Consider the following 26,178-nt stretch of genomic DNA (forward strand, 5'->3'; position numbering starts at 1 on the left):
TTTTCCCCCATTTTGTTAATAGAAGAAAATATTACATTTAGTTGATAGAGGAAAATGTTACAGTTGAAACTCTATATTTTGAACTTGCTTATCTTAATAGTAAGAGATTTTCAAGTCACGTCTGAAAACACGTGCACAAAATTTCCTTACCAGTTGAATTTTCGGTTATCTCGAAGTGAAATGCTCAGTCCCTTGGAATTCAAGATACCGAGTTTATCAACTATACTTGCAAAAGTAGTGCAAGTAAAAAATCTGGCTACATTTGAACCCTGTGGCATTGAATAAGATTTCTTATGTTCACTTTGTCAGCCCAGCAGTTTTCTTGTCGGTATGGTAAAAATTGTAGAAATTTTATAAATCTTGAAACAGAATTTCTATTTTCTTTATTGTTTCTGTAGGAGAAAGAAACACTGTTAAAGCACATGTGATCTGATTTTATTAAAGAAAATTTGTAAAACTCATTTTCTTCTTTTCTGTTTAGTTGCTCGTTATTATAAGCAGACCTGTCTGTAAGTGTGATTCTCAGCTGGTCAGTAGACAGTTCAGTTTCAAAATTTACCTCAGAGGTAAATGGTTTCATGATTTTAATATACAGTTGAACTGCGTTAACTCGAACTTGACAGGACCAGCAAAATTTGTTCGAGAGATCGGTTGTTTGAGTTACTGAACAAAATTCATTATACAGGGATTTTTCCGGGACCTGACGACGAGTTTGAGACAAGGGTGGTGTGCAAATTATCCAAGTTCGAGTTAACGAGGTTTGACTGTACCCCTATGTCGGTTATTAGTATTCCCCTACTAAAGACAGAGGGATATAGTTTTAGCATTGTCTGTCCATTCATCTTTGTCTGGGGCCATATCTAAGACTTTAATTTGAGTGTTTCATTAAAATTTGGTAGCAGTTTTAAATGCTGTAGGGAAATGCAGCCCTATAAGATCCAGTAAAACAAGATTAATGGCCCTTTGTATTTGGTACATGTGTAGTGTTTTTATTCCATCCGAAGCCATATCCTAGACATGGTGTAGACTATTTCAATAAAACATGGTAAAAATGTTAACTACTATAGAGAAATTCTGCTGGGCAAATTTAAGTCGGATTTCTTAAGGAAGATGTGAGTTATGGACCTTTTTACTAATATATATAGTATGTTTTTAGTGTTTTATTCCATTTTCAGTCTGTCTGGGGCCATATGTTAGATATGGTTTAGGGTATTTTAATACAACTTGATAGACATGTTAACTGCTGTAGGGAAATGAGATCCGGCAAGTTTCAGATTGCTTGAGGAATGCAAGATTTATGGCCCTTTGTATTTATTTATAACATAGTACTTAAGTTTCTCCCCCCCCCCCCACCCCCATTTGTAGCCATATCTTAGATGTTGAAGGATTTTAGTAGAGCATGGTTGCATTGTTTACTACAGGAAAATATGTCTGACATTGCCTAATAAAGACAAAATTTATGGCTCTTAGTAACCTAAGATCCTCAATGTAACGTAACACAACACGAGTCTGAACGTTTTTGATGTTTATTTACACAGTAGAATATTTGGTACATAAATTTAGTAAATCACTTTGTATATAATTTCTTAAGCCTGATCTTAACAAGTATCATACTAGTATCTAAAACCTACCTTGATATTAATATCTATTAGACCCATTTTCTAGGTCTTAGTTTCGGACTCCAGATTCACACCTGGACTGTCCCAGACCCTTTCTGACCATCCGAGATATCTAAAACAGCAATATATAGCAATTCTCTAACATCAGTTACATGCACTGTCTGACAATTTGACGTATAAAACGTGAGGGTTTGATATAATAAACAATTACATTAATGCATCATATATCAACTTGACAGATGTGGAAAGCTTATTGATGTACTTCCTGACCTAAAACAAATTAAACAAATAAAATAATATTTGATTATTTTATATCAATCTTTGCAGGCATATTGCCAATTTGCAGTACATGACTGATTAATTTTGAGGTCAGTGGGTCATACGTCAAGGTCTCGGTGATTGTTAGTACAATTACTGCTTCCACTCATCTCGAGAACCCCTTGACTTACAATCTCGAAACTTAGATGGCACATTACCAGTGGGCAGTGCATTATCCTTATTAATTTTGAGTTTAATGGGTCCTGATCCAAACCGAGTAAGTCAGTGAATTAGATCGTTACTAGATGGAACAAATTTTATCCTCAAACAACAAGGATTATCCACCTCTCCCCAACCCTGCAAATAATTTTACTTTTTAACTTTACTTACCACCTCCTCCTAAAAACAGCAGACAAAAAAAATAATAAATGAATTTACATGGTTTCTTAGTATCCCTCGTTATCTGCCACTTCCATACATCCAATGCATATTTTTTTTTTTTACATTTTCTTCCACTTACTTACTGGTGTATATCTCTTAGTTTCTCCGATAACCCCACTCCCCCTACTATCACAGATATCTCTCCCCGGCAACCACAAACTTACACACATATAGCCATCTTTTAACCCTTCTCGGCACTATTGCCTACCCTCCCCCTAAATGATAATAATATCTTTGTAAACGTTTTCGAATATGTTGAGTATGTTGTCCTTGTGTTCAGGCTCTTTATTAACTTGCGCTATTATTTCATACAAAATGGAAGTGGCGGGCAAGATTTGAAGGTTGCTTGGTCCTAGGGTCATCAAATTTCATGTGATGATTGCCTGTAGTCAGTAGATAACCCATATCATTTTTGGAGTTTGTAGGTCAAAGGTCAAGGTTACTGTGACTTAAAAGAATGATTGCCTGTATTCAGATGACCCTTTGTGTTTTGCAGTCAAAGGTCAAAGTTACAGTTAATTCGAGCGTGAAAATGCCTTCCAATCAAAAGAGAAAGCTTTGGCCAATGACTTTCTAAATTCATAGGATGATCGCTTTTGGTAGGTAAATGACCCCTTCTGTGTCTGGATCACGATGACCTTGAGACTGAAAATGGTTCCTTATCAAGAGCAGGAGAATGCATGAGCTTCGGACTGTCAAACTTCATAGAACACAATTGTAGTGTGTAGATTACCCCGATTATTTTTGGGTAGGTCAAACTTTCGAGACTCGGAATGGTTTCCGATCATTACTTGTCGTATGCCTGCCACCATTAAATTTTAAAGTGTGATGAAGTCTACGGTCTGTAGATGAGCCTCTGCATACTGAATCATCGAGTCCCATGTTCCGACTGGAAAGTCCACCTTAATATACTGAAAACTAATCATCGACATTCTAATTGAATCAAGGCGGTGTTTACAGGCGTGGGCAAAATCATTAGGTGCTGCTTTTTTCGTTAGGCAGTCCGCTTCTTTGTTCTGTCGACCTCGTCCAAACGTCTGCTGGTTTTCCACGTTCCTATACCTAAATGGTCAGAGAGCAGAGTAATCAATTTCAAACTATTGGCGGGACTCTGCCGTTTGTACCTTTCCTCAACCGGCTGTCTCACATTGAAGCTGCCTTGACTAAAAGTTCGTATACATTATCATTATAACGCCTCAAAAGCTCAGTCAGTGGTAGAGTGTAGATGCTTTGAGAGTGGGAGGTTTGAGGTTCGGTCCCCGGGCGTGTCATACCAATGACCCGAAGACGCACTGGTAGCTGTCTTGCTTGGCACTCAGCATTTAAAGGGTTTTACCAGGAGGTAAAATAAGAGCAGGTAAGTATCTGTTTCTGGACACCTAGTTTGTCGTGCTAGAGTTTTGTAGCTCGTGTTGTATGTTGATTGTAATTATGCCGCTACCTAAACCTAAATTTACCTTTACTTTAACCTTTATCTTGTTTAAGTTTCAGAGTTTTTTGAATTTATAAAGGTATATGAGATATCTTCTTTTAAATGTGTTATCTGATAGTAAGACCGCAACCAAGCAGAAGAAAGGAAGGCTCAGTATCTCGTGCTTTTAATTTCCGTCAACAGCTTTTCTTTGTAAGGTCGTTTCGCGGCCTTCCGTTCGTTTTTTATATTGTGTTACAAATAAATACATCGTACCTGAAATGCGTGTATTTTGAATGATACATTCTTTTCGTTAGATTGAATTTCTGATACATGTAACCTCATTTATGCTATCTGCAAAGGACTGCAAACTGCTCTGGTATTTAAAGATTGTTCTACTTCGTCTGCCATAAATCAAAAGTAATCTATCTATTTGGCAAATTCACTGTTAAAAATGACCGTCCACTTTTTCTGCTCTGCTCTGTTGTTCTATTTATTATTATTTTACCTATTCTGGATTAAAAACGCACTGTAAGGCTGACTGCACATAATAACCAACTTAATAACCGCATTAGCCTATTTATTATCGACTTTCCTACACCGAAAACAGTTGTTTATTTACATATACAGAAATACTTTTCAAGCTGAACAGTCACACATGAAAGATCTGGGGAAGAAAATACAAATTAGTGAAACGTTGACTAAATCTCGCAGCAACAGGGAAATAATTTAGTTGAATTATTTGTGTCACATTCAACGTTACGAATAAGGTATTCAACAATTGAATTTTTGTATATAAATATACATACATATATGATATATATATATGTTTGTACATCCTGTTTATTAGTTTAAGGCTACAGGTCATGTGTGATCATTGTTTACGGAAATAATATACGCAAATCGATCGTGCTGATTCGACTGACCATTTGTTCAGGATGTGATTTTCTTTATATACTTCAGATTGGACTAAATATTTTATTACGTGTTTTTGTTTTTTTGAAATGTTATTTATTAATAAATGGTAATTCGGATTATGAACGTGCAAACTTGAAGGGTATGTATAAGAGGACAGATTTATTGGGGGAGCGGGGACACTAGTGTTCCTAATTAAACAATTGGTGAAGTATATGAATTTTACAAGATACGAAGGGTGTTACAAAAAGTCTGGTTCCCATGTACAGATGTAAAGAAAGTTCATCAGAGACGTGACGGTGACACATTCAGTCAAAATGTGACAATTGCACATTCAGCTAAATTGTTAATGCAGGATATAAGAAGACTATGTGATTTATGAACCAAACGCTAATAAAACCACAAGTCGTATGTTGTAAAATATTCATTTACTTAACCAATTGTTTAACGAAGAATACTACCCCCATTCCACGTGCATTCCCTGTGCACACTCACACTGACGTTGAAATGAATATTTCTTTGTTTTTGTTTTAATAGGGGACTGATTTATTATGCTCTGGTAAGAGATTGTTTGATTGTTCAACTCATTTTAGCCGTGCCATGGGAAAACCAACATAGTGGCTTTGCGACCAGCATGGATCCAGATCAGCCTGCGCATCCGCGCAGTCTGGTCAGGATCCATGCTGTTCGCTAACAGTTTCTCTGACTGCAATAGGCTTTGAAAGCGAACAGCATGGATCCTGACCAGACTCGCAGGTTGGTCTGGATCCGTGCTGGTCGCAAAGCCACTATGTTGGTTTTCCCATGGCGTGGCTCATTTGTTTTAAGCATTGACTGGTAGTTGGTTATGTCGTATTCGTTTTTCTGGTAAAAGTTCGAGCCTGTAGCCTGCCTTTGGCCAGCTTTATTGATTGATCACGACCAGTACGCAGATACATGTATTCCGTTGGAGATGTCATTGCTGTACCACATATTATTTTTACGTCGATATTAATCAAAGTTTGTGTTTTGGACTGTGCTCAAGTGGCTGTCACCTCTACTGGCCTGTGTGCGTTAGTCATTTGGATCATCCTCTATACAATGGTTAACTCGCCATATGATCTATTCGGTGTGACGTTAAACCCAACAAAAACAAAACAACATCTATACAATGGTTGGAATTTGAGGGACAAAGAAATGAGAGTTATAATATGGCTAATAAAGCCGTGTCCTTAACTTCCTCATTGGCGATAGGATGTAATTTATGTTTAAGCATTATGAATACATTTATTACGTTAACTAACATTAGAAATTATAAAATCATAGTCACGCTTGCGTAAGTTTTGCGTGTCGCCGCACTTTAAACACTTGTATACCTCTTAAAGATAAATGTTCGCTGTAAAATACAAACATTTTAATTCTTTTTTATAAGTTATCGTTCGTCATAAAGCTTATCGCAGGTTAATTGTTATTTTGCAGATAACGCCAGATACCAGACATAGGAAGTAAAATTGAACACACTTATCGATAGGCTGTAAACAAAGTTACAAAAGATATATTTTACTGCGATCTGGGAAAATACTTGACTTCGACCCAGATTTTGCTTATCAGTCGATGTCTATATTTCGGGGCAGTTTAAGGAAGTCCGGCGGAAGTGGACACGGACCAGAGGGAGAGCTCCAGACGAACTCTGACGAAACGATGGACGATTTTCAGCGGGAAACGATGAAGTCGCTCTGGCATGCCTTTGATATGCTGGACACTATGAACACTGGGACTGTACATGTCTCACAACTCAAGGTGAGTCCATTTTCAATCTCTTTTCACAAGTATTCTTTAAAGGTTTGTCTCCCATTTTAAAAATTGAAACGTAGTTTAAAATTAACATTATACGTGATGGCATGTTATCATACTTTTCATCCGTTTTAAAACGGGTCGCATTCGCATTGTTAAATGGCCTGTTGACGAAAATGTATACAGTGAAAAGTAAACTCACAAATTCATAAAAACAGAACATAAGCTAAGATTGGGTACTTTTAAAATCGTTTGGGGTAAACGATAAAATAAATGTATCCGTTATTCTGTAATAAGATCCTATGATTTTAAGGGAGACAAACGGATCATTGCTACATTAAAATGATCAAGCTGAATTAAATGAACACAAAATGACTAGGTGTATATAAGATATAACTCTATGGTTTACCAGTCATGGTATATGAGATATAACTCTACAGTAAATCAATTATGGTATATAGGATGTAATTCTATAGTATACCAATCATGGTACATAGCATATAATTCTATGCAGTATAGTATACCAATCATGGTACATAGCATATACTTCTATACAGTATAGTATACCAATCATGGTACATAGCATATAATTCTATACAGTATAGTGTACCAATTATGAATAGGAACCATTCTAAGACATTGTCTAATGATAAAGCTTAAACTTAATTAACTAATAATTAAGTTAATTAAATACTAATTTAATTGAAGTACAACATGAACTTGAGCTTATAAAGCTCTGTGTAAAGAAGTTTAAAGCATTAATTAAGTTGTCCGCCATATTGCACTTTTGTAAAATTGCAAGTACTACTGGTTAATGCAAACAAAAACCTATGGCTTGAGTAGAATATAGTTGAGTCATCTTTTAAAGGTGGTTAATCAGATTTAGATCAAGGATTTATTCGCAAGTTTCACAAATGCTCATATATACTAATGTGTGTTCACTGACTGCTTAATTTAATACATGTTCGGTTTTCATTTGATGTATTCTTAAAATTGTGCTTTTCGTATCCTGTTTGCGCAAGCATGAAAGGCGGGAAATATATGAAGTAGGAAATTACACATTGTTTTTAAACTTGCCTCATGGTTAAGATATTTGAATCATTCCAATATCTATCGAAGTAAATGTAAAATTGAAATTATATGTTGAAATCAAAAGAAAAATACTTACTTAACAAAGGGGCGGGGGGGGGGGGGGGGGGGGGGGGGGGGGGGGGGGGGGGGGGGGGAAGTGGGGTAATTACAAAATTCCATGAAGATAACAAAAAAAGTCCATTTCGTTGTAACGAGTATTTTTGTTCAATAAATAAATCTCTGAAAGAATAGAATGAAAATAAGAAACGTCAAAAAATGTTGCTTAATATCACCTGGGATTACCTGTCACTTACCTATGAATATAATAATTTTTAGCCGCGCCATGAGAAAATCAACATAATGGGTTTGCGACGAGCATGGATCCTGACCAGACTGCGCGGATCCAAGCTGTTCGCTAACGGTTTCTCTAATTGCAATAGGCTTTGAAAGCGAACAGCTTGGATCCTGACCAAACCCATTATGTTGATTTTCTCATGGCGCGGCTCATATATATCTTATTTATCTCGGAAAACTTTTAGAGAAGGAAGCAGAAATGAATACTTATGACTCAAAATTCTAATTGCTAATCTTAAGTAACAAATTAATCAATGGAAAAACGGATTTTAACTCATATCATGCTAGAAACGATTGATTCTGCCTTTGCGACCAGTGTAGATCATGATCAGCCTGCACAGATCTGCACTGTCCGCCATTTAGTCAGTATCTTTTTTGGTAAGCACCATTTTTAACAGTTTATGGCACTGTCCAAATTTAAAGATGGGCAAGTTTATTATAGCAATTTAGCAGGGAAAGGGTTAACTCTTGTTGCAAAGGCGCACACGCTTGAAAACAAATACTGATTGTTACTTCTTCTGTAGGTGATTACCTCAACCATTGGTTCAAAGATGGGATTCGACAAGGCAGAGGAGATCTTGAATAAAGACGGCGTACTCGACATGGATTTTCAGACATATTTTGACATCGTGAAAACACAGCTAATAACCAAACAAGAGTGCCCCGATACAAGTGACGAAACCGTTCTTGGAGCTCGCATAAATACCATTGTCAAAACATGCTGGACATTTTGTAACTTTGAGAGGAAACACCATTGTAAATCTTGCACCTCTGAGCATTGCATAGTCCTTTGGCGTCTCTATAACTTCCTGTCAGAGACAGACGGTGAGGGGGAACCAGCGATACCCGTTCACTTAGACCCAGAGGAAGCGGCTTTGCTTCTTAGAGAGTTTATTGACGTTACCGGACAAAGGAGTAAGGAAAGCCAGATCAAGCAGTTTCTCACAGAACATCAGGACATTCCATTGACATTTACGGAGTTTCTTAATGTGTTCGAAAAGGATTACGTGGTCGGCTTATCAAACAGGAACATAACACAAGGCCTCAACCATCTCTACGACACATACATTCTCAATATACTTATGAAAGGTACGTAAGTTGTAGTCTAATTTAACCTCTGGCCTGCTAAATTTCTCAAATGGACTGGTCCATCATTCTGTTTGGGCCATAGCATTTATTATTCGAAAGGGTGTTCACTGAAAGGTCCACGAGATTTAATGAAATGTGCAACACACCCTCACACGGGCTTAAACGGGATTCTATAATACAGATATATAACATGGACTCCATGATCACAAAGGACCAGCAACACATACACCAAAAAACCCACTCTGTATTTTATTTCTTGTTCGGACATTTCTTTGTTTTTAACTTTTGACGAAAACGTTTGACATTTACAATTTGTTTCAGGAAAGATCAAGAAGAGGGGCTTTAAAGTGAAGAGTTGGAAGGATCGTTGGTTAGTGCTGACCCCTACAAAACTAAACTATTTTGTTGGACCTGACGAAAAAGTACAGAAAGGGACGATACAATTTGACAGCGATTGTTCAGTTGAGGTAACGTCTGTCGTCTTGTCTATAATGTAAATACAGTACAATTTGTATCAGGAGATCACCTAACGGAATTGCAAAAAGTGGTCTTAAAACAAATCTCAAGACAACATAATTTCTTCTTCAACAAGACAAAAAGGAACCGAAAAAGTTAACTTTAAATGCAAGTGGTCTCTTTATAGACGTGATCTCTAAGCACGTTTGACTGTATTTGCATGCCACTCCCAAGAACCTTAGTTCAAGTACAATTTCCCTTGTTTATTTATAATACAGGAAATTGTTTATCAGTCCAATATGACATTGAATGAAGTTGCATATACAACTTTATTCATTATAATTGCCTTCAATGATGCTTTATATAATATAGCGTATTGTATTGTTCTTTGCAATAGTATAATCTAATCATATACAGTTTTGCGACTGAAATGACACCATATGTTATGATAAAAGAAAACAGCAACACTAAAATGAGGAAAATCTAAGTACGTTAAGACTTGTTATTTGTAAATTTGTCTCCATGTTTACTCGAATTTCGTTTGAAAAACATTATGACACATATTACTTCCTTTGTGTATAAGGATATTAGTAAAGTTGTTGTTGTTGTTGTTTTTGTTATTATAATAATTGACCTGTTAGTACTCGTATCACGTCCAGTTTTTAGCTCGACTATTCGAAGAATAGTCTAGCTATTCTACTCACCCTGGCGTCGGCGTCGACGTCGGCGTCGGCGTCACACCTTGGTTAAGTTTTTGCATGCAAGTACATACAGCTATCATTTAAAGGCATATAGCTTTGAAACTTATTTTTTCTTTTTCTAGGTCAATTACCAACCTCACTGGGTCAAGTTCCATAACTCTAACATGTATTTTGAGCAAATTATGCCCCCTTTTGGACTTAGAAAATTCTGGTTAAAGTTTTACATGCAAGTTACTATCTCCAAAACTAATGCAGATATTGAATTGAAACTTCACATGTGTCTTCGGGGTTATAAAACTAGTTGATAGCACCAAGTCCCATAACTCTGACCTTCATTTTGGCCAAATTATGCCCCCTTTAGGACTTAGAAAATTTTGGTTAAAGTTTTGCGTGCAAGTACATACAGCTATTACTAAAAGGCATATAGATTTGAAACTTATTTTTTCTTTTTCTAGATCAATTACCTACCTCACTGGGTCAAGTCCTATAACTCTGACATGTTTTTTAGCCAAATTATGCCCCCTTTTGGACTTAGAAAATTCTGGTTAAAGTTTTGCATGCAAGTACATACAGCTATTACTAAAAGGCATATAGATTTGAAACTTATTTTTTCTTTTTCTAGATCAATTACCTACCTCACTGGGTCAAGTCCCATAACTCTGACATGTATTTTGAGCAAATTATGCCCTCTTTTGGACTTAGAAAATCCTGGTTAAAGTTTTACATGCAAGTTACTATCTCCAAAACTACTGCAGATATTAAATTGAAACTTCACATGTGTCTTCGGGGTTATAAAACTAGTTGATAGAATCAAGTCCCATAACTCTGACATGTATTTTAGCCAAATTATGCCCCCTTTTGGACTTAGAAAATTCTGGTTAAAGTTTTGCGTGCAAGTACATACAGCTATTACTAAAAGGCATATAGATTTGAAACTTATTTATTCTTTTTCTAGGTCAGTTACCAACCTCACTGGGTCAAGTTCCATAACTCTTAACATGTATTTTGAGCAAATTATGCCCCCTTTTGGACTTAGTTTTACATGAAAGTTACTATCTCCAAAACTAATGCAGATATGGAATTGAAACTTAACATGTTTCTTCGGGGTTATAAAACTAGTTGATAGCATCAAGTCCCATAACTCTGATATGCATTTTGGTCAAATTTTGTCCCGTTTCGGAACTTAAAACTCTTTTGATATTTAACATTTTGGGTAATAATTTCCTGCTTCTGTGACAATATTTCGAATAGTCGAGCTTGGCTGTCTTACGGACAGCTCTTGTTTATCATAGCCAAACTATTTTGCAGTCATCATCTTTATTTATTGAAGGTACCCCCGGATCGCCCAGCTCATAAGCCAAATCGTTTTGTGATCCAAACCCCTAAGAAGCCCTATGAGATGAGTGCACATGATCTTAAATCCAAAAACGAATGGGTCTCAGGTAGAAAATCTTTAATTGCTAAAGATATTTTTATATAGTTTCAACTTTTCACATTTATACTAAGCTTGTATGATTTTTATAATGATTTTTTTCATTCTTTTAATCCTGAAAAAAGATTTGAATTTAAAGTTTTCATAAGAATACTGTTAATTATGTCTCCCACCACACAGTGGTGTGGGAGACATATTGATTTACTCTAGTCTGTGTGTGTGCGTGCGTGCGTGCGTGTGTGTGTGTGTGTGTGTGTCTGTCTGTCACAAAGCTTGTCCGCACTCTAAGTCGAACATTTCTCATCCGATTTTCACCAAACTTAAACAAAATTTGTTTTACTATAAGAACTCGGCCAAGTTCGATAACTAGCCAAATCGGTCCAGGCGTCTTGGAGCTATGGCCCTTAATTTACCAAAAATCGGCCTTTTTACTCTTGTCCGCACTCTAATTCAAACATTTCTCATCCAATCTTCACCAAACTTGAACAAAATGTGTTTGACCATAAGACCTCGGCCAAGATCGATAACTAGCCAAATCGATTTAGGCATTTTGGAGTTTCGGCCCTTGAATTATCGAAAAATCGGCCTTTTTACTCTTGTCCGCACTCTAAGTCGAACATTTCTCATCCGATCTTCACCAAACTTGAAAAAAATGTGTTTGACCATGAGACCTCCGCCAAGTTCGATAACTAGCCAAATCGGTCCAGGTATTTTGGAGTTACGGCCCTTGAATTACCGAAAAATCCGCCTTTTTACTCTTGTCCGCTTTCTAAGCCGAACATTTCTCATCCGATCTTCACCAAACTTTAACAAAATGTGTTTGGCCATAAGACTTTAGCCAAGTTCGATGACTAGCCAAATTCGCCCAGGCACTTTTGATTTATGGCCCTTGAATTACTGATTGGATCCTCTCATCCAGACCATCTAATTGGATCCACTCGTCTAAACCATCTAGAGAAACTAGACATTTTTCATAGGGGCAGTTGTGGGATACATGCGCTTTTCTAAAAAGCATCTCTAGTTTATATATGTTTTTGGTAATGGGAATAGTTAACTTTATTGTCTCGAGGTAGCAATGATGACCTTCGATTTTAGTGGTCAGTAGAAACAATTTTTAGCTCGACTATACGAAGTATAAGGAGAGCTATCCTACTCGCCCTGGCGTCGGCGTCGGCGTCTTTCCGCGTCCCCACCTTGGTTAAAGTTTTGGTGCACTTTCTCTTTTTTCAACTTATCTCTGTAATTACTTGATGGATTTGATTCAAACTTGAAATACTTATTCCTCATCATCATCCACATCATCTGACATAAGGGCCATAACTCTGGCACCAATATTTCATGAATTATCCCCCCTTTTCACTTAGATTTTCAGGTTAAAGTTTTGATGCACTTTCACTCTGTCTCAGTTATAACTGAATGGATTTGATTCAAACTTAAATTAGTTGTTCAACATCATCACCCACATCATATGACACAAGGTGCATAACTCTGGCACCATTTTTTCGTGAGTTATTCCCCCTTTTTACTTAGAATTTTAGGTTAAAGTTTTGGTGCACTTTCACTCTACCTCTGTTATTACTGAATGGATTTGATTCAAACTTAAAATAGTTGTTCAGTGTCATCACCCACATCATATGACACAAGATGCATAACTCTGGCACAATTTTTCATGAATTATTCCCCTTTTTACTTAGAATTTCAGGTTAAAGTTTTATGCACTTTCACTCTATCTCTGTTATTACTGAATGGATCTGATTCAAACTTAAACAATTGTTCAACATCATTACCCTTATCATATGACACAAGGTGCATAACTCTGGGACCAATTTTTCATGAATTATTTCCCCTTTTTACTTAGAATTTTAGGTTAAAGTTTTGATGCACTTTCACTCTGTCTCTGTTATTACTGAATGGATTTGATTCAAACTTAAAATAGTTGTTCAACATCATCACCCACACTATATGACACATGCTGCATAACTCTGGCACCAATATTTAATGAATTATGCCCCTTTTTGCTTAGGATATACTTATATAGTGTTTTGATATATTTTATCTTTACCTCTCTTATTACTTTAAGTTGATATTTTTGACATAGACTCAGGCTATTGTGCAATATCTTCATCCACAATTGGAGTCATTAAACACTCCAGTGACAGCTCTAGTTTCCTCAGATGTGCCCAGTTTCACTATCGGATCCAGCATCGAAATAGTCGAGCGCGCTGTCTCCTGTGACAGCTCTTGTTAATAGCGTTCCCGCTACAAGTGGACAGTAGTTTTAACTGTTCCACAAACACATATGAAATGACTTTTTTATATTATGGTCTGCGGGCCAGTTTCTGTAAGTCCTCTAGTTTTTCGATTTCGTAACCCAAAAATTAGGCAAAGGTTCATCCACTTCAGCCAGTAATACATTCATTCCGGGATTGTTTAAGACCGGATGTCGCTTTCTACCTTATGTCAAATGAAAATGATACTCATTTTAGTAAACATTGTGTATGAAAAATGCGGAATTCTCTCTCTTTGAAAGTATTGTTAGCTACACACGAATTCTTAATAATTTGTTTCAATACCGACTTTAAGATATAAGACTTTTGCTTATGTAACTGTTCTAAATCAATTAAAGGTTCACTGTAACAATGTTTTCCAAATTTTGACCATTTCTACTAAAATTTAGGGGTTAAAATATCCCACCCACCCGAGCTAAATTTTTGCCATTTTAAATAACTCGTAAAATTATCAAAATTACTGTATCTTTTAATAAGACATCATCAAATAATTATGCTAAGATTCACAATTTTATATCTTTATGAGAAAATATAAAATATTGCAGTCAGTTTAGGTTACAGACAACGTGCATGTAAATGTAATACAAATAAATCACATGCTGTTTCTCAATAAATCAAGCCTATTTGTGTTTTATTCAGAAAGGTTTTGGGTACTAATAGTTTTCTTCTATTTTAGATGTCAAAGTAAGCTTACATGTATAATGTTGATCTTTATTTGATAAAGATACTTTAATATGTAACATACGTAACAGTCGCCACCTGAAGAATTAGCAACATTGAAAAGACTCCAACAACTGCATTTGTATGCTTTTAATTGAAATAAACCTTGTTTACTGAACATGCATACATAACTGTTATAATTTTGTTGGACTTAACCCTGTTACTATTCTCAATTATAGGATGTCGACAAACTGCAGTAAAACGAAGGTGCCTCTTTCAGCATCACTGTAAAGATAGCATAGATTTAATTGCAATTTTTATGGCTTCTGCTTCAAAATATAGCATATTGATTATTAACAGTAGACTTGGTTATAGTATGTACGCAGTCTGAATATGTTTGACTTTCATTCAAAATAAATACCGGACGTGAGGGTATCTAAGAATCAAATATACGTTACCTAGGTTTTAGTTTATACTAATTTGTTTTGCTCAGTTGTAATGAAAGCTTTAAGCTGTTTGAAACCACTTTTGAGTCCGCTTCCTGGAAAAACCAATACTGGTGCCATATGAGAGGTCGTGGTCGTGACCCCAGCGGGGCTCGAAGAACCTACAACCCCTGGATTGAGCAGCCGGCACCTTATCCACTAGACCACCTCTCCTATCTAGGTTGAAAGGTCACCTTTTCAATTTTATATGTCGAATGGTATTATTCCATACTAATACATAAATCATGCTGACTGGCATTGCAAAGCACCTACTCAGTTTTTACAGCATTACAAAGATGAAATGAATCATATATTATGAAACATACGTTACCAAGATTACTTGATGAACTTAGGTGGTTTCAAGACAGAGGATTTTATATTTTTAATGCGTTCTTTTGATATTTATGGAAAGTAAGGTTGTATTCATTACTGAATTTATCGGTTTATATGCATTATGTGTTCAAAGTTGCTGATGTAATTCCTGATGTAAATAAACAAGGCACATTTTGAACTTATGGAGCATCATACATATACAGTACAACATGGGTACACGTAGTGAAACCAATGACATTTTTGGTAAAACATGCTTTTTAAAATAGTTCTGTTTTTTTTTATCGTGGTGATTTTCAAATATCACTTATACTGTGGGATGGAATTACTGAACTTCGAATTCTTATTACATTCCCTTAACGAAAACTTAGATAAGACTCCTTGTTAATATGGTGGTTGTGGTATCACTATTGTCAGTTCTAAGTTCTTACTATTCAATATTCTAAAAACTATTAACAAATACAAAAAAAAAGAACTAGTTCGTTCAAAAATTGCTGTATTTCAACTCTTAGATATAAATTACATCGGTATGGTAGTGTGTTTCAACCATTAAAGTCTAGTAACTACCTTAATCTACTTTCGGTAACGTGTGTTTCAGAACTACACAGGAGTACACATTATAACATCTATGTACACCATATGACAGAAATATATTCTAAAGTTTGATTAAGAGGTTGCGAGAAGTCACTATTTGGTATCAGTATCAGAATAAGTTCATCATACACACATAGATGCATATACTTACAGAGTCTGCACTATTTGTTTGGAAAACGCCAGTGGTGTATTAATATCGTTATGACATATCTGTAAAAATTCTTTTAGTTAAGTGAATTATTCCGTAGAAATATCATTAAGCTACACACTAAAAGGGATGGAAACATACGTTACGTTGAATATTAATTACAACAATACCAATAATTATTACTCATACAACCAAATAACAAACAGATACAATACACGACTTCTTGGTTCCAAGACTTGCTCAGTTTATAGCTGCGAAGCTCTGTACGTACTACCTGTTCATTATGTCAAGCAAATGCATGACCATAGATGTATTCATAATAGTTTGGCACTATTTCAGAGGAATACGCATTGAAAGGATTTTGTTGAATGGTATTAAAGGGATTTGGCATTATGATATACCCTGAAATCCCGAAAATAAGCCGCGGCTTAATTTAATTTTTCGTAAGGATTTGGTGGCTTATTATCGAGACCGGCTTATTTTTGAGTCCGGCGAACTTTTGAGCACATATATTCAGTAACGGTTTAAAAATCGGCGTATTTTCGAGTACCGAAATACTGAATATACGGATGTCTTATTTTTGCTTTTTAGTAAAAACATCGACGTCGGTAAATACTTATACTTCTGACATATCTGTTTTGTTACAATTTCTACTTAAAATAATCCGATCCTAACAGATAATTATTCATTAAAAAGTTTTGTCTGGCCTAACAAACATTATACACCTATGATTTAATCACTCAACAAGTATGAATAACTTTCACAATACGTGATAAACACTGCATTGTGTTATAAAGACTGGTCGTTTTAATTAATAGAACTGACGTGACAAGAAAGTTTTTGGGACAAGAATTTTATTGCTTTTAAAGTTTCAATCTGTCCAGGGTTTTTTTTTTTAATCAGCACAACTTGCATTGTTTTAAGATTTTTTTTATTCCAAGGTATGTTTTATTGCTATTTGGAGATAAATCTGCTATATACACGTTGGTAACTTTTGCTATCTTATATGGTGTCCTGACAAAGTCATTGATACTATTACTGATACAAGAAAAAATGTACGGCTTATTTTTGAGTGCGGCTAATTTACGAGCCCTTTTTGCCCGTAGTGAAATGGTGGTTTATTTTCGAAACCGGCTTATTTTCGGGATTTCAGGGTATCTGACAATTTCTATTTCAAACAAAACAGATAACAACGTTCAAGCACAACCGAAAGGTACATCAATATATATGTATCTTAAATTGCTTTGATAGGTTTAGAACTGTATATGCTCATTAGCGTTTGTGTAATCAGATAGGGCTTTGTGTAGGTCGTACATATTTAGCTGAATTGTAACAGAAAAATGCAATTTGCATTGAAACATAAACTTTATAAATCCTTTCAAATATTTAAAAAAAAAATGTTTAAATATTTTCTCGTTATTCTACTAGGATACACTGTATATGTAACATCTATCAAGCAGCTATTCTGATACAAATGAATATTACATTTTAGCTACATTCAAAATCCTTTGAATGAAAATTGAGAGTAACGTGTTTAGTTTTAAAAGAAATAAAAGCAGTATTTAAATCATAGTATTTTAATGTCTTTTATGGTACGCATTTTGAACATGGTGCCATTTTGATTAAAACAAGAGAAGTAGCTCATATTGGTAACGAAGTTTCCATTTGAAATTATTTTAACTTCTATCACAGCAATGATTTCCTTACATCTTATCCATATGTATGTTTGCAAACTTATTTCTGGCGACCAGTTTGAAAATGACAGGACAGAATCTTAATTAGATTGACCTGGATAACCAAACTTCAATCTTGAAAACATATTTGGTTTGTTTTATAATACTGAACATATAAACAGTAGTAGCTCATCAATATTTGTACATGTAACCGATTTCAGGTGGTTATTGTGTGAGTGGTAAAATCCTCTGTAACATGTTTCAATCAATATCAGGTGATTCCTGTTACAGTTTTGACTTTTAAAGAGCTACGCCTCTTTCATATGTGCATGTTTGATCAAATTTAAGGCAGTTATTTGGAAAGTTGGAAAGTTGTAGCCTTCTTAATTTGAATAGTCTGTGTAACTAAATAACATATTTTGTTGGTAGTTTAACAAACTTAAATTTGGTTAATTTAATTTCTACGTACATAATGACTACTAAGAAGACCTAAGCTAGAACAGAAGACAATTAAAGTCATCAAAATTTAAAACCTTTAGTGGCATTAACTCATATGTATAATAATTTTGGATTAATTTGAAATAGGTGTCATCTTGAATAAAGGCTTATATTGCTGGATCTGCTTCCATTTTGAAGTATGACTTTTGCAGTCTTAATAGTGTTTGCAATACTTTCATCATTTCTAGTGCACTAGCAAGAATAGGTCTGTCAGTATGCAATTCGCCCAGAAATGAAACACAAACCATAGGTTTAGCAAACTGACTTTAAAATGCAAAGGTGTCTGAACTTTTATTCAATTATTCATTCATTTTGTTTTCTTTACTGTAAACATTAGGATTCGGGTCCTTTATAAAGGATTAAAAGTTCTAAAGATTACCCGCATCAGTATATATACTAATGTGTGGGTGGGGTACATCAACCCCTACATTTGGCATTTTATTCAGTATATATAATACATATCTTAGCATTCTTTGACAACCAAAATAAAGTATTGATTATTTCAGGCATTAAAAGATAAGATTTGTTATAAGAAATGTCGCATAAATATCTCTTTTACCATCTAAATCAGCGATATCCATATGCCTTGCTAAATTATATTTATTAGACACCAACGTTTTTAAAATCGTCATTAAATTTTACTGACATGTCACTCAGACCGACATCCACCCTTAAAAGTTTCCTGAATGATAGTATAACAGCATGGTATAGCTCAACCTTTGCCTAATTTCTGGGTTACGACTTTCAAATTTTTTGGCCTTGGCCCACGGACCATTACCTAATTCACTTTTTTAAATGCTCAATAATCGAGATTTGTTCATAAAAGAAACGGTCGTGTACAAATAACCACTTTATTACCTAATAAATTTATCCAGATATACAGTAAGTATAAACGCTTAAAGACATATCGGACAGTTTTCTACATGTATATAGGCAAAAATTTCCTACAGACAGAATTTCTTTAAACTTTGTGTACAGACTGAGAGTCAAGTATAAAACGGAAATATGTATTAAAAATCATAGGTACCCGGGCTTGATCTTGAATTATCTGCCCTTGAAAATAGATTTTTCCCCAGTACTTTCAGACTTTCAAGGGCAGATAACTCAAGATCAAGCCCGGGTACCTATGATTTTTAATATATACATTTGTATTTCCATTTTAAACTTGACTCTCGGTCAGTACACGAAGTTTTAAAAAATTCTGTCCTTAGGAAGGACAATTTTTGCCTATATACATATAGAAAACTGTCCGATGTCATATGTCGGTCGTTTTTAAAACCTTTAGTAAGAGAAACCGGTTGAATCAATATTTGTTGCTTATATTTTCTGCATGTGAATCAATTTATCGCAGACGACAAAAGTAAAAACTATATTTACTCCTCAAAAATGACGAATTTTATGTAGTTTTTTTTCTCATTCTAAAGCTGTACAGCAGGCGCTTAGCCGTGTTGGAATTGATCCAAATATACAAAAAGAGGATGCACGTGAACGCTGTAAAGCACGCGCTGAAAGACGTCGCCAAGCAGCAGACGAAGAAAGAAAACGCAGAGAAGAGGCAGAACTTCTCAAAAACAGGGAAGATGAATTAGACGAAGAGAAAAGGGTATTTTTCAACAGTATTAGGCTATATGTTCTTTTTTTACCGTATAAAATAAATAAAATTGACCATATGTGAAAAAAAATATTCCGATGATACATGTTCTGCCAAGTAGACGTTTTTTAAATTTTGAGATTAGCAATACTATCCACATATCTATATTAAAATGTCCATACTGGATTGTTTACATTAAAGGGACATGTATACATGTATCCAGATCGACAACACATTTGAAACAGGAAGCAACTGATGTTAGTTGATATCGAAAATGATAAACCAGTATTGTTTAAGTGAGAAAATGTGTATGATGCAGAGTACTATCTCATTTCAAATTCCAGTACCATGACTAGAGCTTTTGATAATTTTTTACCCTACTTTATTGAATAAAAAGTGTTTTGTAAATAAAAAGTTTGTAAAAACTGAGACCCTTCAAAATTTCTATAGCAGTTACTATAAAAACATTCCGGATAAAAAATAAAAAACATCCACAAGGTGAACGAGTTCCAGTAAGCATACACTTGTAATATCGCTTTTAAATCCAGAGGAAGTGTAAGAAATTGACAATCAAGCGAGGGATTTTGTTTGGTTACTGCAAAATAATTGTGTTGAAATCTTGTTTCAACCTCATTTAGATATATCTGAAATTGTGTGTCTTTGTAGAGACGTTTACAAGACGGAGAATTGCTGCGAGCAAGGCTGAACGAATTAGAAGAGGAACGAAAGGTAATTAGAGACTTGCTTGATTTTTTAAAATTACAATGCTATATTACGTCATACCTGTGTTTTTTTATTGTTCTTTTACAATTGACGATAAACGTCCATGAATTTGCTGAAACTTGTCATCTCATGTTGACAACAAGTGAAAATGCGAACGAGTGTTTTGAAGCAAGTATATTGCCAAGCAGCTGTAAGGGCAACCTTAAGACACGGCTGCAGAGACCCCCAAATCATAGGAGATTTCAGGCAGTTTTAAAGTGATTAGAATACATTATTGATTATATAGAGACGAGAAGAGGCGGAAGCAAGATGGCAGGAGGAGCAAACACTACGTGAGGCCGAACAACAGAGGCTGAGAGAACTTGAGGAGATCAAACGTGAATTGGAGAGGTTACTTGCCGAGGAAAGACAGGCTAAGAAAGACGAGGAAATTGTCAGAAACCTACAGTCAAAGTAAGTTGAACTTCTAAAATTTTGTTGTATGAGCTCATTACGTCATGTCTCAGTAGCTCAGTGGTAGAGTGGACTCTCCGCTTTGAGTGAGGGAGGTCTGGGGTTCCACCCCCAGCCGCGTCATACGTGAAAAATGGTAGTGTTTGCACTCAGTATTCAAAGGGCTGTCCCAGGAAGTAAATGATAAGCACATAAAAGTATCTGTTACTGCATACTTAGTTTGTTGCACAGGAGCTTAGTAGCTTGTGCTGTATGTTGATTATATGCGAATTAGATAAAGCTTACTTTTACCTTTTATATTTTGAATACCATAAAATAACATGAAGTCGAATAAAGAAGCTGAACTAAAGCACATTTTTATGACATATTGCATGAAGATATTTTTCACAACTACAACAATGCAATGCTAAAAACGTTATGTTAAGGGTGCATTAATGACTCAGTTTACAAGAAACATATTTTAGTTTGTCTAAGCCAAAATTTCAGATACAGTCTCGCCAAATAAATACAGAGATACGGTGAACTCTATATTAAAACGACACTAACTTGTATATCGAACAGTTAAAATGCCCGATATTGAAAGTGATATTAAGAACTATTTTTATGCTTTTGGTCAGATTATTGGAGGAAGAATTTGAGAAAAGGGAAGAGCTGGAAAGACTTAAACAACAACAGGAAGAAATGCTGCGAGCGGAAAGAGAACAGAAAGCTGTGTTAGAGAGTGATCGTAAAGAGCAGGAAAGATTGTTTGCCGAGGCACAGGCGAGATTGGAACAACTGGAGCGTGATAAAGCCGCTGCCGCCGAGAAAATGCAGGTACAGGATTTAATAAGTCATGTTCCGTTTTCCACTGATTCGTGTATAAGAACTCAGATACTGATGTTGATTTTTTTTTGTATAACAAATCATAAAATCATAAGTGCTACAGAAACACTATAAAACTTCGATGTGTAAGAAACGTCATTTTATATACGCGTAACTCTTACGTGTTTTTATAGTATTTGAAATATTTACCCGTTAATAGCGTAGTTTCACAGTATGATCGGCTTGTGTTGACAAATTGTCGATATGGCCAACGCCATTTGTTTCATCTGTCAAAGTTCAGCAACAGTTTGATACAAATGACTTAATTTTGTTTGAAATGGATCCACACGATTGAAAATGTCTCCGAAAGTAGCTTATGATTAGGAGACAAAGTATTTCTCTTTGTTGATTGTGATTTTGCGAAGCTGATAGCCAGTGGTATGGTCCTAACTGTAAGGAACACAGTGGATGAAATTCAAGGAATCTGGAGCACATGCGCTCAATTGGTTTATCAAATCGTACATTTATTTAAAGCAAGCAACGACGTTCTTGCTGGTGATTTCTTGGACGGACTTATTCGTTTTTTTCAAATGAAAGATATGAAATTGCCATGTAGATGCTATTATTTATGTGCGTTTCTGCGCATAATGTGGATGTATTTGTAAAAACAATTGCTCTCGACTTTCCTCAAAGATGATGTAATGCTGAACTCTATGTACAAGAGCATTATAACACTTTTTGTAACGGAAAAAGAAAGCAGTTTTAATATCTAGCAGTGAAAGTAAGATTTACTAAGGAAAATTGATTAACAACATCAAATAATGGCATCCATGTACCTCAAACTGTTTGTAGATTTCTCCGAAGCTTCGCAAAGAAGAGTCAAGCTTTTAAGTATATATACATATGAGCCGCGCCATGAGAAAACCAACATAGTGGCTTTGCGACCAGCATGGATCCAGACCAGCCTGCGCATCCGCGCAGTCTGGTCAGGATCCATGCTGTTCGCTAACGGTTTCTCTAATTGCAGTAGGCTTTAAAAGCGAACAGCATGGATCCTGACCAGACTGCACGGATGCGCAGGCTGGTCTGGATCCATGCTGGTCGCAAAGCCACTATGTTGGTTTTCCCATGGCACGGCTCATATAGATTACACATGTAGTAATAATACGGTAGCTTTATCATTGCTCTGGAAACATTTCATTTGCGATAACAACATGTAAATCATCTTAGCATCAGGGAAAGGTTGAAAATATATCGCCATGAGTTCGTATGATTTAGTTTTATACATGTATATACCTGTAGATTTGGTATGATTTCTAATTATGCATGCCATTACTCAGCTCAATCAAAACTCTAGATACTAACAGTAACTTCTCATGTTAATCATCAAAAAAGATACTCGCATATTCCTTAGTAATTGTATTGAAATACTGTGTATCTGGGTTTAATATTTATTGCTATATTTGTACATGTATTTATATTTGTATTTGGCAACGAGGCATCTGTATATCTATATGGCTTCGAATTACTTGACCCTTATCTTTTATTGTTCGAACTCTAATGCGGAATCTGATGGTCTCTGATTCTACAGTCATTAAATATTGTCCGGCAAATAACCTCAAGGTTTTACTTCTCCGTTAAAACTGGAAGATCGTCACTTGACATTACGTGTCGCCTTGACTTTAAACCAACAAAAGCAAAAACAATACTACATAACACGATGTATAATTTAACACTAACACATACTACATATCCATTTGAAAACTATACATAATATTAGTTAAGGAACCACTTTTTACGGAAGGTCGGTGGTTCTACCTAGGTGCCCACTAATACCTGAAATAACGCCCGGATCTTCCTCCATCACCGAAAGCTTGAAATGTCTCCAAATGACTAATTTGTGTCTGTTTGACTCTAAACCCAACAAAAAACGAAAACGAGCCGCGCCATGAGAAAACCAGTGTAGTTCGTTTACGACTAGCATGGATCCAGACCAGCCTGCGCCTCCACGCAGTTTGGTCAGGATCCATGCTGTTCACTTTCAAAGCCTATTGCAATTAGAGAAACCATTAGCGAACAGCTTGGATCCTGACCAGACTGCGCGGATGCGCAGGCTGGTCTGGATCCATGCTGGTCGCAAACGCACTATGTTGGTTTTCTCATGGCGCGGCTCAAATAATCTTCTATTTAAACGGCCACCACCGCTGTGTTTCCGGCTTACAACCCAATATTTCTTTACTATGATCAATATAATCAAGTACTCATTTATGGTTGTTAACTTCTTCTTAAGTCTGAGAAGAAAACAAACGCAGACGAATGGAAGTAAACCATAACATATGACTTATCGTTGGCTCATTTCAGGAAGCTGCAGAGAAACTTCAAAAAGCAGAGAAGGACCGTTACATTATGGAAGAAAAGGTGAAGTTGTGGAAAACACCAGTTGGACTGGCGAGACCTATACAACCTCACCCAGAGCCACTTGTTACACACAGAGGGCTAGGCGCCTTCTGTGACAGAGACTTTGTAAAGAAGCAAGATGACAATGCTAACAGGGAAGATGAGAATAACGGCATGGATAAGACAGGAATTGATGGTAGTTCCAGTGATGTTAAAGATGACACTGGAAAGAACAATATGGACCTAATATCAAACGGAAATAATTCTGGAGAAAAGCTTAATGATAGTGATAACGTCGAAATGAAAAGTGGCCAAGAATCCGACGAAGAAAAGTCACTGAAATCAAATCTTGTTCAAAATCAGGAGGATGAATATCATAAAGATCAAACAGAGGTTGATGATTCTGATGAAAACACCGGGAAAGAGTCTGATAAAGAAGAGGCGCCTGAACCTGGAAACGAATTTGAATCTAAAACAATTAATAATGAAGAAGAAGTCATTGATTCCAACACAGAAACGAAAGAAATAACAGAAAATGTTGAAGTTTTGGAAAGTGAACCAGAAATTGCTGATGAAAGTGTTGATAAAAATTCTGTCTCAAATGAAGATCAACGCGATAGTTCTGGAAAAATCACAGAAGCGGATACTGCGGAGGAAGAAAGTATCAAAACTGAGCAGGCAGGCAACATTCAAGATGACAAAGGTAAACCTATCATGGAAATTGAACAGTTAGATGGCTGCCAAGAAGACAATGATAAACTTATTGTGGCAACTGAACAGTCAAGCCACATCCAAGACGATAAAGATAAACTTACTGTGGAAACAGAACAGTCAGGCGACACCAAAGAGGATACAGATAAACTTAATGTGGAAACAGAACATTCTTTGGAAAATAAGTCTTCTGCTGATAATGATGAGTCGATTACGCCAAATGGCACTATTGTACAGAATGAAGCATAAACGAAGTTGCCAAGTGTTCAGTTAGGCACTTTTCATGTTTCTTCTACATATGTTTACAAATGTTATTACAAGAGAACATTTTATGAATATATCTCATTCTCAATAACAGGAATTTGACTGAGGCTGGTGGAAGCTCTCCTAACATCATACATTGTTTAAGTCTTCCAGACAAAATATATGTAAAATATATATCATTTGTAAGAAATATATTTTTCAAAAATTGTTTCATATCGTGTTGAAATAAAATGATAAACTTACATCAGATTAAAATTGTATGTAAGCTGCAGTATTTCTAGTCCATTTATCATATAATAAATACTTCTACTTTCATGCTTTTAAAGCAGCATAGCAGCTGTATTTTAAAGACATATTGATAACCCACATAGCGAAATGTTTATTTAAACAGTTACAAGTCACAGCCATGAATCTTATTACCAACATAGTTCAGATATCTCATTCTTGGTTATTGCACTTCAACAGATGAAATCACAATACGTTTGTGTATTCGTAGTCTGTATACACCAAACATGTAAAAAAATCTTACTTTTCCTAAGTTTACATTACCATGTGGTAAATAATATAAAAACAAACAAATCAGGTGCTAGGTGCACAGAGGAAAATTTCTACGGTGCTGTATCCATTCGTGTTACTACTTTAGTTTTAAGTCCTGCCAGTGTTTCAGGTACGTAAAGTTGTCCATACCCTATAACACCGGTTCGGTTCAGTCAGTCACAGCAGCTGTAACACATTAAACTAGTCACGTACGGTCTAATTAAGATAAATGTGTTTGTGTCTCTAGTGGGACTGTTACGTGTCAGGTATATACGAGTATGGCCACTGACATTACCAAATACATTAAAAAGGATATCTTGACAATTTAGGTCATTACAAAAAATCGACATATTAAGGTTTTTATTTCCATAAGAACCGTGAATAGATAACTATATCCCTTGACAGATAAGCACAACCACAGCTATTTGCATTCCGAGGACTGTAGACCGAATTCAGTTGTCAAATTCCTCAGATCGGACCTCATGGACAGCAACATATAAAA

General features: G+C 35.6%; 1 protein-coding gene across 3 annotated transcripts; it reads left to right on the top strand.

The window, feature by feature from the left end:
• Positions 1-4,356: 4,356 nt before the first annotated feature.
• Positions 4,357-25,410, top strand: LOC123533126 (switch-associated protein 70-like). 3 transcript variants are annotated; one of them, XM_053519286.1, is made up of 10 exons: positions 4,357-4,499; positions 6,103-6,423; positions 8,367-8,931; positions 9,253-9,398; positions 11,419-11,530; positions 19,621-19,799; positions 20,454-20,516; positions 20,797-20,963; positions 21,581-21,779; positions 24,129-25,410. In XM_053519286.1, the coding sequence occupies exons 2-10, from the start codon at positions 6,238-6,240 to the stop codon at positions 25,122-25,124; spliced, it is 2,613 nt and encodes an 870-aa protein (XP_053375261.1). In that variant the 5' UTR covers positions 4,357-4,499; positions 6,103-6,237; the 3' UTR covers positions 25,125-25,410. The 3 variants fall into 3 exon arrangements, with proteins under 3 accessions (XP_053375261.1, XP_053375262.1, XP_053375263.1); XM_053519287.1 differs by lacking the exon at positions 4,357-4,499 and adding an exon at positions 4,648-4,786; XM_053519288.1 differs by lacking the exon at positions 4,357-4,499 and adding an exon at positions 4,838-5,203.
• Positions 25,411-26,178: the final 768 nt, after the last annotated feature.

The sequence above is a fragment of the Mercenaria mercenaria genome, chromosome 12 (genome assembly GCF_021730395.1).
Source record: "Mercenaria mercenaria strain notata chromosome 12, MADL_Memer_1, whole genome shotgun sequence".
Lineage (NCBI taxonomy): Eukaryota > Metazoa > Mollusca > Bivalvia > Venerida > Veneridae > Mercenaria > Mercenaria mercenaria.